The 16185-nt window shown below is 36.4% G+C and overlaps 1 protein-coding gene across 2 annotated transcripts; it reads left to right on the top strand.

The window, feature by feature from the left end:
- Positions 1-365: 365 nt before the first annotated feature.
- LOC110899489 (myb-related protein 308) lies at positions 366-1851 on the top strand. 2 transcript variants are annotated; one of them, XM_022146380.2, is made up of 2 exons: positions 366-585; positions 1169-1851. In XM_022146380.2, the coding sequence occupies exons 1-2, from the start codon at positions 453-455 to the stop codon at positions 1816-1818; spliced, it is 783 nt and encodes a 260-aa protein (XP_022002072.1). In that variant the 5' UTR covers positions 366-452; the 3' UTR covers positions 1819-1851. The 2 variants fall into 2 exon arrangements, with proteins under 2 accessions (XP_022002072.1, XP_022002071.1); XM_022146379.2 differs by lacking the exon at positions 366-585 and adding an exon at positions 593-746.
- The last annotated feature ends 14334 nt before the right edge of the window (positions 1852-16185 follow it).

Here is a 16185-nt window from a genome sequence, read left to right as displayed (position 1 = left end):
CAATGATGGGTGTCAGGCAGCTGCCTGACACTATTCCCTCTTATGCTAAATGTAGTTGACATAATATAATATAAAATATGATATAATTATCTATATATATTTTTCAACTATAAAAACAAATTTCAATAGTTCATTTTTGCAATACAGGCAACGTACTTATACTTTAATATATCATCATAACAAAGTTAAATAGTTCATTTCTGTAATACAGGCAACGTACTTATATTTTGATATATCATTATCATCTACCTATCATACGTATAATTCTAAAATAAATGAAAAATAAAAATTATATTACCCTTTGATAAGTAGTCAGACAAGGAAAAAAACGTGCAAAGTATTCAGGAAAAAAAAACCATTTAAAAAGGGTACGTAACCCAAGCTTACAATACACATCCTCCTCATCTCTCTCTCTCTTCAGTCTTCACTCATCTCCGCCACCGGCCACCACCATGGGAAGAACACCATGTTGTTCAAAGGTGGGTTTACACAGAGGTGCATGGTCCTCTGAGGAAGACAAACTCCTCATCAATCACATTCAAACTCATGGTGAAGGTCAATGGCGATCATTACCTTCTAAAGCTGGTACGTACGGTATATAACTTTGTGTATGGTGTTTCTGGTAGCGGTGTGTATGGGTCGGTTTTGAGCTTAAATAGGGCAAAAACCGAATGTTGAGTTTTTCACTTTGGGAAAGAGATGTGTCTTGAATTATTTTCTAGGGGTGCGGATGAGGAGTTCAACAGGTACGATCAGGCTTTTTACCTAAAAAATACACTAATTTTTTTTTCAAAAGGTGCATCCGTCCGGCCAACAAGACATTTGGATCCGCCATACAAAATTGAACATTGGTTTTTGGTTGTGTTCGGTTACGTTGGTTAATTTGGTTTTGGATCGGTCAAGAGAGATCAATTGCAAACTAAAAAGTAAATAAAGTAAATTATGACCACACATTTATTTTATAGTTTATTATCTTAAAATTCAATATGTAATATCAACCGATAATTAAAATAAATGTGCGATCATAATTTAATTTATTGTTTTTACATGTGGGTGTGGTTTGATTTGTGATTAGTAGTAACATTTATGTCCCCATAAATTGCTTTATGTGTAATTTGTTTTTATGGTGTTTTTGTTACTTAATACTATATTTATTTACGAACTTTAGGGTTACTTAGATGCGGAAAGAGTTGTAGGTTGCGATGGATGAATTATCTTCGTCCGGGTATCAAGAGAGGAAACTTCACCTCCGAAGAGAACGACATCATAATCCGGCTACGGTCCGTACATGGTAACCGCTGGTCCCTCATCGCCACCGAGCTTCCTGGTCGAACCGATAACGAAATCAAGAACCACTGGAACGCTCACCTCCGGAAAGGGATTGAAACCACGGGCACCCACCACAACAAACCATCAAAAACCAAAAATGTGAAAAAGAAGAAAAAAATGGACGATCAGAAGAAAACAGAAACCACAAGTCAAGAAAAGTCAACAAAAGTCAAAGTTCATGATTCTGATCCTACTTCTTCCTCTTCGGTGTCATCTTCAACCTCAAGCAAGAATGAGAGTGGTGCATCATCTACTTGTACATTTGACTTTGAAGATGCTGACTTTGACTTTGCATGGTCAAACTGGACGCAATTTTTGGAGGTAGAAGGTACAAGCACAATGATCAACGGTCAGGAAGATGAGTGTTTCCTAATGGACGATGGAAATATAATTATTGCAAAAGATGATGAAAGTTTGATGTTTGAGAGTCTTTATGATGAATATCTTAATCTTCTCAATAATCAAGAGGATGTGGATGAGGGTAACTAAGTAATTAAAATAATTAGTGAGTTTTAACTTTTAGCTCATGTTTTGTTTATGTAGTTCCACGTTCATGAGTTGAATATAATAAAGAAATCTTTAAATCGTAGAAATTTTAAAAATAATGCTACCCGACAAATTACGTTTTTGTTTAGTTTATTTTGGTAGTTTAGAGTATCTTTTATTCGCTTCTCGACTTTAATGCATGTCATTGTCTATAAATGTTGATACATCCGGGATATGAAACATTTATAACAAATCAAACACTTCTTTTTGTTAATATCAAATATATTTACTATATACAAACAAAAGTTGGGGGAATAGAGCTGTCTCGCAATTCCATAGGGCCAACCAATTTACGATTTGGATTTCAGTTTAAAATTACGTTTTGCCCTGAATTCAAAATAAAATTATGCTTTTTCCTCCAGCTAAAAATTATGATTTTGTGCTCAGTTCAAAATAAAATTACGCTTTTACGTCCAGCTTAAAATTACGATTTTGCCCTCAATTTAAAATTATGATTTTGCCCCCATTTCAAAAATTACCATTTTGCCCCTAATTAAAAGTTATAGTCTTGCCATCATTTTAGATTTTTTTTTTCAAAATTATAGTAGAGTTTTATTTTGTTTAGTTGACTCGATGTAACTTTATGTGTCAAGTTGGGGGAATAGTGCCAGGGAGCTGTCTTACACTTCCCCATTGGTCCAATCAATTTACGATTTTGCCTCCAGTTTAAAATTACGCTTTTGTCCCTAGCTTAAAATTACGCTTTTGCCCTCAATTCAAAATAAAATTATGTTTTTGCCCCCCAGCTTAAAATTATGAATTTGCCCTCAGATTAAAACTAGAATTTTGCCTCCATTTCAAAAATTACGATTTTGCCCCAATTAAAAATTGTAGCCTTGCCCTTGTTTTAGGTTTTTTTTTCAAAACTATAGTAGTGTTTTATTTTGTTTGATTGACTCGGTGTAACTTTTTGTGTCAAGCACTCGCTCGTTGATCCGGACAATTACTATTTTGCCTCCAACTTAAAATTTACAAGCTTGCCATCGTTTTAGTTATTTCTATTTTTAGCAAAACTCTTGTAGTTTTTGGTTTAGATGGTTGACTCAATGTGTTTTTTATTGAGATCGTGTTATAAGTAGTATTTACAAATAACCAAAATATATGCGTACACATTATAAAACTAAGAAATATTTGGGCTAGCGCCCCGCAACGCGTACGGTACATAACACTAGTTGAAAACAAAATAAAGGATATAGATATAAGTGTATTATCTTCTCATACCAAAAACTCAAAAATAAAATAAAATAAAATAAATATATATATATATAAAACATCTTATGTATGTAAAGAGTTGTATGATTATTTATATGACGTACAAACATGTAGAATATAGAATTATTATACGAAGTGTAGGAGACAGATTTAAATGTTGATCTCTCAAGATCAATGGCTTAAAATTAGATGGTGGTATTTTCGTAATATAAGGTTCAAACAATGAAGAAACAAATAGAGAAAGTGTATTTTGGTCCTTTCTCACTTGTACTCTTTCCCTCTTGATTTTCAAACAGCTATAACTTTTTCATACGTTAATATTTTTTTTAATTTACACCGTATTAACAAGCATTTCATTCTCTTTAATCCGAGCAGCCTATTGCTTTAGTTTTCTTAAAAAAATTACTTGATCTTTAATTCTGTAGGATCGTTTTCAGACCAAACGAGTCGTTCAGAAGAGATCTTCACCAATACAAAAGGCGGAAACAGATGTATCGGTGTTATTTCAGCTGTAATGCACGAGAAATCACTTTAAACTGTCTTTCTATTGATATCAGATCGATTACAATGTTGTAGACACTTCGGCAGAGCTTCGCTACCGGAATCAGAATCGTTGCAAATGAAATGGCACGAGAGGTATTTATAGGCCAGCTATTTCGCACGAAACAGCTCAAGCGAAATAGTGATTTCGCACGAAATAACTCAAACGAAATAACCAGCCTATTTCGTACGAAATGACCAAGTCATTTCGTGCGAAATGCCTAAAATACACTTTTCTCGTTTTCCGTGCCCTGATCTATCTAATACAATACAAGACTCGATACAAGACGAAGTCGACAGACGTATGCACCAACAGACTCCCCCTCGGATGTTGACGAAGTCTTCGGTGTCGAGTCTTCGGTTGTCAAACCTTCAGCCTTTATCAGTCTTCATGCTCTCTCCAAAGCTTCTCCATTGGAAGCATTATCAATCAATCTTTATCTCTTCTTCTATTCACAGGATCAGAATCGTAACTTGGCACTCATCCTGTTTCAGCATCAGCATCTTGCATAGACATAGACCCAGAATCAGACACTGGCTCTAATCACTCCTTTTTGTCTGTCTTCAGACTCCCCCTTTCGATAGGCTAGGATCGCAGTCTGGAATTTGTCTTCTAGGATCGTGATCTGGCTTTTTGTAACCACAGAATCCTCAAGTATTAGAACCTGGCTATTTTCAATCTTCAAACCTGCAGATTCTCTACCACAAACATAAGTTTTACAAATTTAAAATTTTGTAAATTTAGAAACTACATTGCAGGTATCATTCAACAATAACACTCTTATAATGACCACTTGTAAGAATAACATCTCTTTTCAAACTCTCCCAAACCAGTTCATCATGTTTAGCACTTGGAATTTTGAAAATCAGCTCTCCACTATTAGTTGTCGAAAATCTTTTTGTATTTTTCAAAATTTTATGCTAAAACACACTAAAATCTTTTTGGATTTTTGAATTTAATGGAATGCAGTAACGAAATATTTACAGACAATATTTTTGTGAGTTTGTGTAAGAGGATCATATCAGTTTATGAGACAAATCACCAACATCGTTAAGCTTTAAACATTTTAAGTTCTAAACAATTCACCTAGATTGTCAGTATATTGATCCACTTAAATTTTCACACAAAGTTCAACTGTTCCGAGATACGAGATTAATGTTTTAAGGCACTTAAACTTATTCGCGTGTCCTATCTCAGAATATACTCCCGTATCCAGACTTCTATATTCAGTCTTACAGGTGAATGTACACTAATGATATATCTGTAAACGGTAACTGCGAGACCGTGAGAGCTCAGGTTCGAACTTCCGTTCAGACAAAGAGATGACGGCTCGACTTTAAGTGTGTCCCGTTTGGGGATCTTTTCTTCAACAGCACATGATTAACATTTTGCAATGTTTCATCATTTTTTGTACTGATGGCTGGCTTTAAGATTAAAGCTTATGCAAAGTATTATACGAGGACTAGGCTATTGCTCCCGCAAAATCAGAAGTCCTGGTATAATACCCCAGATATCACCACGCACAAAGACCTAGTATGTCAGAAATAGAAAATCTTTCAAACAAGATTTCGGGGGTTACTCATATATCCGAGAGATGTTCCCCACGAGATAAGTAAGTTATGATATTTAGGTTTATATCTCGAACACAATTTACTAAATGTGTAAAAACCTACTAGCATATCCGCAGTGAGATCATTTATCACATTTTTTACTTTAAAATTCTTTAGCGTGCTGTGATAGTCCACTGATGTACTATCATTTCCTCTTTTTCACAACGAAACTCTTTTTTTCATTTTTTCGATGTTTTTGACTTTTAGGATTTTATCATGTTTTTGGATTTTTCAACTTTTTCAAAATTTTCTAAATTTTTACTCCCCCTAAAATCAAAATATGTTTCAATGATTTTCTGGGAAAATTTGAAAACAAACTGTACAAATAATAGTGACAACTGTTGTGAATTGCTTCAATTCGCCATTCACTCGGCATAAACAATCAGAAGTCCCCCTTACAACAAACTATTTTCCCATTATGATTTCAAAACACTTAAGTTTGTTTTAATCAAAATGGTTTTTCCGGAAAATAAGTTTTGTTGATTTCATAAACCACTTGTAGGTTAGGGGATTACTTCATCACTTTGTTTTTCAAACACTTTATATGAAAGTTAAATCAAGTTCAACTTAATGACCTTGATTCACCACTAGTAGGTAAAAACCCACTTTTCTACCACTTGTAGATTTACTCAAACACACATATCCAAGAATGATGCCGATTCCTCCTCCACGATTACCAACTTGGGAGCTCCGGCAAGTCCGGAGTTTTACTCATGATAGGTTCTATCCCAGTTACTAACCCGAGATAAACCATCTTCATCTGGTTTTTTCAATTTCTTCTCATAAAATTCTTTAACCCCCTTCACCTTCCCATCAATCATTTTTCCAAAAATGTTTTGAACAGTGGGGTTAAAAGCTTTTTCAACATCAAATTCTTTCTTTTCGGAAAAGAATTGATTTGAAATTTCAACTTTACCAATTTTAGATTTCAAATTCTCAGCCCGCAATGGTGGAAAATTTGCATCATCCAATGGCGGAACTGATTTCTCTTCTTTCATAACAACTTGTGGCTCCTCTGATTTTGTGGAATCAGATTCATCACCAGAATTATCACTTGAACTCTTAACAACCCACTTTTGGTTATTAAGTTTCTCCTTTCCTTTGCAAACACTTTTCGAACATTCACCAACCTCAAAAATAGAATTTTCAAAAATTTTGAATCTTTGGTTGGTAGTTCGGTTTTCTCAACAATCTTTTCTTTCAGGTTACTAGAGACTCCCTGTTTTGTTTGGATTGCCTTTGGACAATTCCTGGCAATGTGACCAACTGTTTTGCATTGAAAACACGTTCTCGTCTCTATCTTTTTCTGAGCAACACCTTTCTTCATTTCCTCTTGCTTCTTTATAAAGAAATCTTTGTTGAATTGCTTTCTGAATACTTGCTCTTTTTCTGCTTCAGTTGATTTTCCTGAAACAAAAACAGTTTTTGGTTTATAGGTTTTCTCATTTTTATAATTTTTCGGTGGAATAAAACCAAGACCTTTCTTTTTGAAATTACCATTATGGTTTGGTTTCTTTCGAAAATTTGAACCATAATTGTAACCCATTTTCTTGTTTATCCTTTGTTTAATTCTTGAGGTGTATTATTTAGGTTTTTTTGTAAGATGTAAATCTTTTAATTCAGAAACATTAATTTCTGTTAGTTTGAAAACCTTTTTGATCATTTCAGTTTTAACACCTCTTATTGGAAAATCTTCATCAAAATGTAATTTGTCTGAATCATTCAAAGTATATGCCACTTTGATTAATTTGTCATTCAAATTAGATTTTGATAACAGAAATTCTTTATTGTAAACCCGTTTGCTCTGTTTGACTTTTTGACTTGACGTGTCGGACTCAGACTTTAACTCTGATTTTAACTCCGACTTTGACTCCTCTGTTTCATCTTTTTCCAACACCTGATCGACCACTTTCTATATTAACTCGGACTCATGACCAGTGTCAGATGATGTGAACGTGACATCAATATTTTCTGGCAAATTATCTGAAGACTCAGACTCCCACTGTAAGTTTGTTGCCCTTTTGACTCTTTCTGAATTTGGATTTCGAGGAGAATATCCATTTTCGACTGGGGGTGGATATTCGTTATAAACAACACTTGGTTTCTTACCAGATGTCTTCACTTTATCATCTTCTTTTGTTTTAGATTTCTTCTCTTCAGAAGTCTTTTCTTCTTCAAACGTCATCAATCCTTCCACTATCGGGTAAATCCTATCAACCACAAAAGTAGAACATGAGTAACTTTTTAACAGTCTATTTACTCTCTCAGTTTCAATTTTTTGTGTTTCTAACTTCAATTCAAGCTCAGCACACTTCTCAGTGTAATAGTTAACACGATCAAGCTGTCTCATGTATGCTCCTTTAAGTGTCTTCTTTGTTGTAGCTTGTTCACTGCTTGACTCGTTGTATTGATTCATGGCTTTGTTCAGGACATCATATGACTCTTTCATCCTGTTCAAATTGTGAATCAATTTACTATTTTGCTTCTTCATAGTTTCACAGTTTTCACAGCACTCAAGACACTTTTTCTGCAACAGATTCCTTTTTGATCTCAAACACTGGAATTTCTTTGTCCTGCTTCTTTATCACACAAACCTCTTCTTCAACCTTTTTACTTTGCCTGGCTAAATATTTTTTCATTTTCTCTGCCCAATAATCATCAACAAGATAATTTTCACCATCATCTTTAACAATTTGAGCAACAAAAGCTTTACCCTTTAGAATTTCTTTATCTGGACAATACTTCTCCCAGCTAAAATTTTCCCAGCTAAAACATTCTAGAAATTTCTCATCATCTTGATTTATCAGACATGCTTTATTATCTGCTGGAATATATTTATCCCAACTGAAATCTTTTGATGAACTTCCCTCATTTTGATTGACCAGACACGCTTTCTTTGAATCTTCAATCTCCTTCCTAGCATGAGCAGTTTGTGGCTGTTGTTGTTGATATGATTGTTGAGCAACTTGATGATAAATTGCTTTTCGATAGTAGTCATTGTTTCCAAAGGGATTTTGAGCTCCACTAGCTTCATGGTTTGTACATTCTCTCTTGAAATGCCCTTTTTCTGTCACAGCCCCCGATCCCTAGTTCCCGGGAACGGGCGGTCGTGAACCAGTTTTGGTGGTATCAGGTTTATTTATCCAATTTGGCAGCGGAAATTTTCATCAGGACCGTAGTTAGGAAATATTTAATCAGAGTAAACCACCACATTTTATAATATTAAACACATGGGTAACACCCAAGTTTTCAGTACATACATTTCATAGGAATAAATCCTATTTTTATTTAATAAAAACATCTGTTTTATTCTTAGGTAACTTTATTGCCACTTTTCCAAGCCTTCAGTGCTGTCCAGCTGGCTTCTATTTGGCTTTCACATTTTGTTACCTGAAACGCGTTTTAAAAACAGTTTGTCAGTGGGAAATACTGGTGAGTGATTCCCAGTTTAATCAAATTTAAATAAAAAGTCACGGTGAACAGTATTGAGGGCGCATCCGCAATTACATTTGTTTCAAAGTTATATCAGTTACCACCACACGGTAATGTCATTCCGACTTATGGTCATGTTACTCCTTTACCAGGTGGTAACAAATTTTGTATACAAAACCCCAAATTTACCGACTATAATTGTATTCTTACAAATACTCAATAACTGTCATTCGCATTGAAAGATATTTAAGGTTTTGTAAAAATAGTTAACAAAAAGATTTACAAAAAGTGGATCAACTCACATTGCTGTTTTAGGTTATCCTTTAGGGTTTCCTGGTGAATATCTATAATTTACACAAATGCACGTGTGTTAGTATAATAACCCATTTTAACATTAGTAATACCCTCCCCGAGACGGCATTCCAACGACTACGTCGTGCACAACCACGACAGCCGTTACGGAACCCTAGATCAATCGGGCAGCGTATCTAATACGTCTCCAGGGGTTATAATACTTACATCGTAGCAGAACCTCGTTACTTAGGGGGTATAATGCCCGCGTATAATAACTTCCTACAGAATTTGAGATTGAGATTTGAAATCTGAGCGAACGAAAATGAAATCCGACGCGTTCTATTTATAGTTGCTGATTCTAGGTTTGTCGCGACCCGCGTAATATATGGGCAGGGCTTACGCGGCCCGCGTTGACTCCGGTCAACTGCGTAGCTTAGCTGGGTCATCAACTAGCTTGTCCGGGTGTTGGGCCACGTGGCGGCCCAGGGCCGTGCCAGATTTTAGGACCCTCGCGGCCCGCGTCAACTAACGGGAACTCTTACGCGGCCCGCCTAAACTAAAGAAATAAAAGGAATCCAGTTACACCTTCATACGGCCCGGGTGAATGGTTGGGGTGGGTCTACGCGGCCCGCCTCAGCTTAAGATTTATTGTTTTTAATTTATTTTATATGTTATAATCTAATTTGGGCTCGGTTTTCACATACGGGGTGTAATATAAGACATGTTGGGACATATTTAAAATATACTAGGGTGTCAGAACTATTATGAGGGTGTTGGTTTTACCGAGTGTTGTTACATCCTCCCCACCTTGTTTTAGAGCTCGTGCTCGAGATCTACTGGAACAAGTGTGGATATTTCTTTTGCATTTCTGATTCCAGCTCCCATGTGTACTCAGGTCCTCTTTTGGAGTCCCACTTCACTTTGACCAGAACTAATCTCTTATGTTTGAGATTCTTAATTTTCCTATCTTCAATCTGTAGAGGCCTCTCTACAAATTTGAGTTGTTCATTTACCTTTATATCATTGAGAGGTATTACGAGTGATTCGTTGGCTAGACACTTTTTGAGATTAGATACATGAAATACATCATGTATTCATGCCATTTCCTCTGGCAGTTGTAGCTGATAGGCTACAGGTCCTATTCTTCTAATAATCTTGAAAGGTCCAATATACCTGGGACTTAGCTTTTCTCTTTTGATGAATCTTACCACTCCTTTCCAAGGAGAGACTTTTAACAACACTTTGTCACCTACTTGGAATTCTAACGGCTTCCGTCCGTTATCAGCGTAGCTCTTCTATCGATCACGTGCTGCTTTTAGTCGTTCCTTGACTTGAATGATTTTGTCAGTAGTTTCTTGTACTATCTCGGGTCCAGATAGTTGTTTTTCCCCAATTTCTGCCCAACAGACTGGGGTTCTGCACTTTCGTCCATAAAGTGCTTCGAATGGTGCAGCATTGATACTTGAGTGATAGCTGTTATTATAAGAAAATTCTATCAAAGGTAAGTGTTCGTCCCAATTACCTCCGAAATCAATTACACAAGCTCTAAGCATGTCTTCCATGGTCTGAATTGTCCTTTCACTTTGCCCGTCCGTTTGAGGATGATAAGCGGTGCTTAGATTTAGCTTGGTTCCCATTGCTTTTTGGAAACTTGACCAAAAATGAGAGGTAAAACGGCTATCTCTATCAGAAACAATTGATAAAGGTATTCCATGTAATGAAACAATTTCATTTACATATAACTTAGCTAATTGTTCCATGCTAAAGGTTTCCTTCATCGGTAAGAAATGAGCTGACTTGGTTAGCCTATCTACAATCACCTAGATTGTATCATTACCTTTTCTTGTTTTGGGTAGCTTGGTAACAAAATCCATTGTTATCAATTCCCATTTCCAAACTGGCATTTCTAATTGCTGTAACAAACCTGAGGGTTTTTGATGTTCAGCTTTAACTTGTAAGCAAGTCAGACATTTAGAAACCTAAGCTGCTATGTCCTTTTTCATTCCTATCCACCAGAAATTTTTCCTTAAATCCTGGTACATTTTATCACTTCCTGGATGCATCGTATATTTAGATTTATGAGCTTCTTCTAATATACGGTGACGTAAACTTCCTATTTTAGGTATCCACATTCTCTTTTTATGGAATCTCCAAATTCCATCTGTTCCTTGTTCTAATTCCTTAATCATTCCATTTAATTTTTTAGTATCTTCCTTGATTACTGATTCTTGAACTTTCCTAATTTGATCGTTTAAATCTACTTGTAGATTTAATTTAAGAGAACGTACCCTTTTTGGCTTTTCGTGATATTTTCGACTTAAAGCATCTGCCACTACATTGGCTTTTCCTGCATGATACTGAATATCACAATCGTAATCACTAAGTAATTCCATCCAGCGTCTTTGTCTCATATTTAACTCTTTTTGCCCAAAAACATATCTTAAACTCTTATGATCTGTGAATACGGTAAACTTACTACCATAAAGATAATGTCTCCAAATCTTAAGGGCCAAAGTTATGGCTCCTAATTCCAAATCATGGGTTGAATAATTCTTTTCATGATTCTTAAGCTGTCTAGAGGCGTAAGCTATAACCTTTTGACGTTGCATCAATACACATCCATAACCTAACTTAGAAACATCTCAATAGACTACAAAGTCTTCAGTTCCTTCTGGTAATGCTAGTATGGGTGCATGGGTTAATCTTTGCTTAAGGATTCTAAAAGCTTTTTCTTGTTTTGGTCCCCATTCAAACTTAATAGATTTACAGGTTAACTTAGTTAAAGGAATGGCTATTCTAGAAAAATCTTGAATAAATCTTCTATAATAACCGGCCAATCCTAAGAAACTTCTAACCTCGGTTGGTGACTCCGGGGTCTTCCATTTGGTAATTGCCTCAATCTTTATTGGATCCACATGAATTCCTTCATGATTAACTAAATATCCAAGAAATTGTACCTGTTCTAACCAAAACTCGCATTTTGAAAACTTAGCATAAAGCTTTTCCTTTCTTAATAAACTTAAAAGTAATTGCAAGTGCTTTGCATGCTCCTCTTTACTTTTAGAGTAAATTAGAATATCATCTATGAAGACAATTATGAATTTATCCAAATATGGCTTACATATTCGGTTCATCATGTCCATAAATGCAGCTGGGGCATTGGTTAAACCAAATGGCATGACAGTAAATTCATAATGACCATACCTTGTTCTGAATGCGGTTTTAGGAATGTCTTCTTCCTGTACCTTTAATTGATGATATCCTGATCTTAAATCGATTTTAGAGAAAAATCGAGCTCCTTGAAGTTGATCGAACAGATCATCGATCCTCGGTAATGGATACCGATTTTTAATCGTAACCTTGTTCAATTCACGGTAGTCAATGCACATACGCATTGATCTGTCCTTCTTTTTAACAAACAATATCAGTGCTCCCCATGGCGATGAGCTTGGTTGTATGAATCCTTTCTTCAACAATTCGTCTAATTGTTTTTTCAGTTCCTGCATTTCAGCGGGTGCCAAACGGTAAGGTGCTTTGGCAATCGGTGCTGTCCCTGGTAGTAGATGGATTCTGAATTCAACTTCCCTGTCTGGCGGTAGTCCTGGCAATTCTTCTGGAAAGACATCTGAAAACTGGGACACTACTGGAATGTCTTTTAATTCTTTTCCTTTAGTGTTAGTGATTATAGAAATCAAATACACTATAGATCATTTTCTTATATAACTTGCGGTTTTCATCACAGAGATGAATTTAGTGGATCTAGATGGTTTATCTCCTTTAATTGTGATCTTTTCACCCCTTGGTGAATTTACTTGAATTGACTTTTGATCACATAAAATACTGGCTTTATTGGCTATTAACCAATCCATTCCTAACACAACATCGAATCCAGCCAGATTCATTGGGTAAAGGTTTGCGATAAATTTTTGATTAAAAATTTCTATTCTTGCCCCCTGCAAGATTTCAGAAATCCTAATGGTTTCTCCATTTGCTGTCTCTACTAGACATTCTTGTGGTAGTTTAGTTAATGATTGATTTAGGAGTTTGCAAAACGAAGTATTAATAAAACTTTGGTTTGCACCAGAGTCAAATAATACTTTGGCAAAAATATCATTAACTAAAAACGTACCAGTTATGACGTCCGGAATCATCTTGGCTTCATCTGCAGTTAGAACAAATGCTCTGGCATTTTTACTGTTCTTGTTGTTTGTAGCTGGAGCTAACTTTGGACAGTTTGGCTTGATATGACTTTTTTCTCCACAGTTGAAGCACATTCCATTGGTTGGTTTCCTTCTGCAGGTTTCTTCCTTATGTCCTGGTGCTTTGCAGAAATTGCAGAAAGTAGCGCATCTTCCTGAATGCTTCTTTTTGCAGGCTTTGTGGTATGGCGCAGAGGTAGAACCTACATTCCTACGGTTGGAATTCCCAGAACGGAATTCTTGAGTAAGCCTTTGGGTTAGGTTTCTCCTCTGGTCTTCTTCTCTAGTACGGATTAACTTATCTGTCAAAGTATTAGCTAGTTCTACAGCTTCTTCTATGGTTTGGGGTCTAGCTGCCTTGACTACATGTCTAATTTCTCCAATTAATCCCCAGATGTAACGGGAGATTAATACCGGTTCAGGTGATGCAAGGGTTGGTACTATCCTAGTATATTCAAAGAATGTGGTAGTGTAACCCTTACTGTCTACCCCGATCATTCTAAGATTCAGAAACTTATTTGCTATCTGTTCCTTTTCATTGGGAGGGTAGAATTTCCTTTCTACCATATTTTTGAACTCCTCCTATTCCATGCTATAAATTCTATCACTTCCTATTGACTGGAGGATAGTGTTCCACCATTCTAAGTCTGCGTTTTTAAACAGATTTGAAGCAAACATTATTTTATCTTCTTCAGCACACTTGCTTATTTTCAGAACAGCTCCAGTCTTCTCTATCCAATGTAAAGCTGCAATGGGTCCTTCATTGCCCGAGAATTCTATTGGTTTGCAGGACCAGAATTCTTTATAAGAACAACCATATGGCATGGTTCTTCTTCTTTTGGGAATGGGCGCTTGAAGTACAAGTCCATTGTTCACGTTGTGTTCCGGTTCAGTTGGTCGCTTACTGCTATGCTTACTTTTATTATTCGCTTCTTGAACCGTTTGAATAATAAATGGCATTGCATCTATAATTCCTTGTGCCACTATGTGTTGAACGGCACTATTATCCATTTGGTTTCCATTGTTGTTTGGATTCTCGTTAACCATGTTATTGTTACTCTGGTTATCGTTATTCAGATTATCTTGATTTCCCTCGTCGGCCATCTGAATTTTAAACATTTACCAAATATTAATATCACAAATAATGTTCGAATATAGCCAATCACATGACACGCACTTTTAGTCAAAAGCGTCGAGCATTGCGACTTTTACTCTATTCATATAGTATGCATCATTACACACCAGTACTGAATTTAAAATTACAATACCGACGGAAATGTAAAGCTACAATACTAATAGTAGGCATCCGTAGTGCTTTTTTTTTCTAACACGTACACACATATATTATTATTATTATTATTATTATTATTATTATTATTATTATTATTATTATTATTATTATTATTATTATTATTACTACTACCGTTTTCACCATCACATTTACTGATATGGAGTCATCCAAAAATCCATATTGCGGTCGTCGTATTTCCATACGAGACGCTCTCCCACCTGTCGCATTCTCTCACTGCTTTCTAAAATTTCCTCACCGAAAGTTCTAAGTTCTTGTACATTTTCTGCACTCATTGGGGGTGCAGGTTCTAGGACTGGGTTTGAAATCTGGGGTGCGGGTTCCTGGTACGGAGGGATAGGGGCCTGGTATGGGTAGGGATTCTCTAAGATCTCCCTAATGTATGCATCACTAACGTTATAGGGATCTTGAGGATCTAACCCTGGGTAGGCTCCTAAGTTGGGCATCGGCACATTTTCTTGTATCGGGTTTTGTTGCATGTAGTCCCTAACATCTTCCCACCAGGGGTCGTAATTGTTTGGGTCTAGGGGATTTGGTGCAGGTACCCTAGGTATCTCCTCCGGGTTGTAATCAGGCATTTCTATTTGGTTTTCAGGGTTTTCTAGCTCCATGGGTTGATCAGGAATTGGTGGTTGTGGTTGAGGTGCTAGCATTTGCACCAGGTTTGGGTCAGCTGCAGTGGTTGCTAAAATGTGAATATTAGTTATACCCCTATTGAGCATATCCTGGGCATAGGCATCAGTTTCTCTTTTAGCTGCGGCTAACACTCGCTGTTCCTGCAACTTTTTCATACGTTTCCTACGCTCGTGTGCTCCCCTACTGAACCATCCCCTCTTTTTCTGAGGAAATGGCTCTTCAGACTGAGCCTTAAACACAAAGATTCCTTCTTCCGTATCAGCAGAGTACCCTGAGAGGGCAGGCTGAGAAGAGGAGGTGCCTTCGCTCCTAGGCGAACCAGACAATTGACGATACGCGTCAGATGGTCCTTGGTCGCTCATACTGTAAACTAACAGATAGTCAGATAACACTTAACAACTAAATACAATTATGCACGTATTCCCGTAATTTATTTCCTAACACTTTGAATTTTGATGTCAGCGGAACACTTCTGTGGCTGAATCAGTGGCATAGCTCTGATACCACCTTCTGTCACAGCCCCCGATCCCTAGTTCCCGGGAACGGGCGGTCGTGAACCAGTTTTGGTGGTATCAGGTTTATTTATCCAATTTGGCAGCGGAAATTTTCATCAGGACCGTAGTTAGGAAATATTTAATTAGAGTAAACCACCACGTTTTATAATATTAAACACATGGGTAACACCCAAGTTTTCAGTACATACATTTCATAGGAATAAATCCTATTTTATTTAATAAAAACATCTGTTTTATTCTTAGGTAACTTTATTGCCACTTTTCCAAGCCTTCAGCGCTGTCCAGCTGGCTTCTATTTGGCTTTCACATTTTGTTACCTGAAACGCGTTTTAAAAACAGTTTGTCAGTGGGAAATACTGGTGAGTGATTCCCAGTTTAATCAAATTTAAATAAAAAGTCACGGTGAACGGTATTGAGGGCGCATCGGCAATTACATTTGTTTCCAAGTTATATCAATTACCACCACACGGTAATGTCGTTCCGACTTATGGTCATGTTACTCCTTTACCAGGTGGTAACAAATTTTGTATACAAAACCCCAAAGTTACCGACTGTAATTGTA

Source organism: Helianthus annuus, chromosome 13 (assembly GCF_002127325.2).
Source record: "Helianthus annuus cultivar XRQ/B chromosome 13, HanXRQr2.0-SUNRISE, whole genome shotgun sequence".
Taxonomy (NCBI): Eukaryota; Viridiplantae; Streptophyta; class Magnoliopsida; order Asterales; family Asteraceae; genus Helianthus; species Helianthus annuus.
This window is presented reverse-complemented; position numbering and strand designations above follow the sequence as displayed.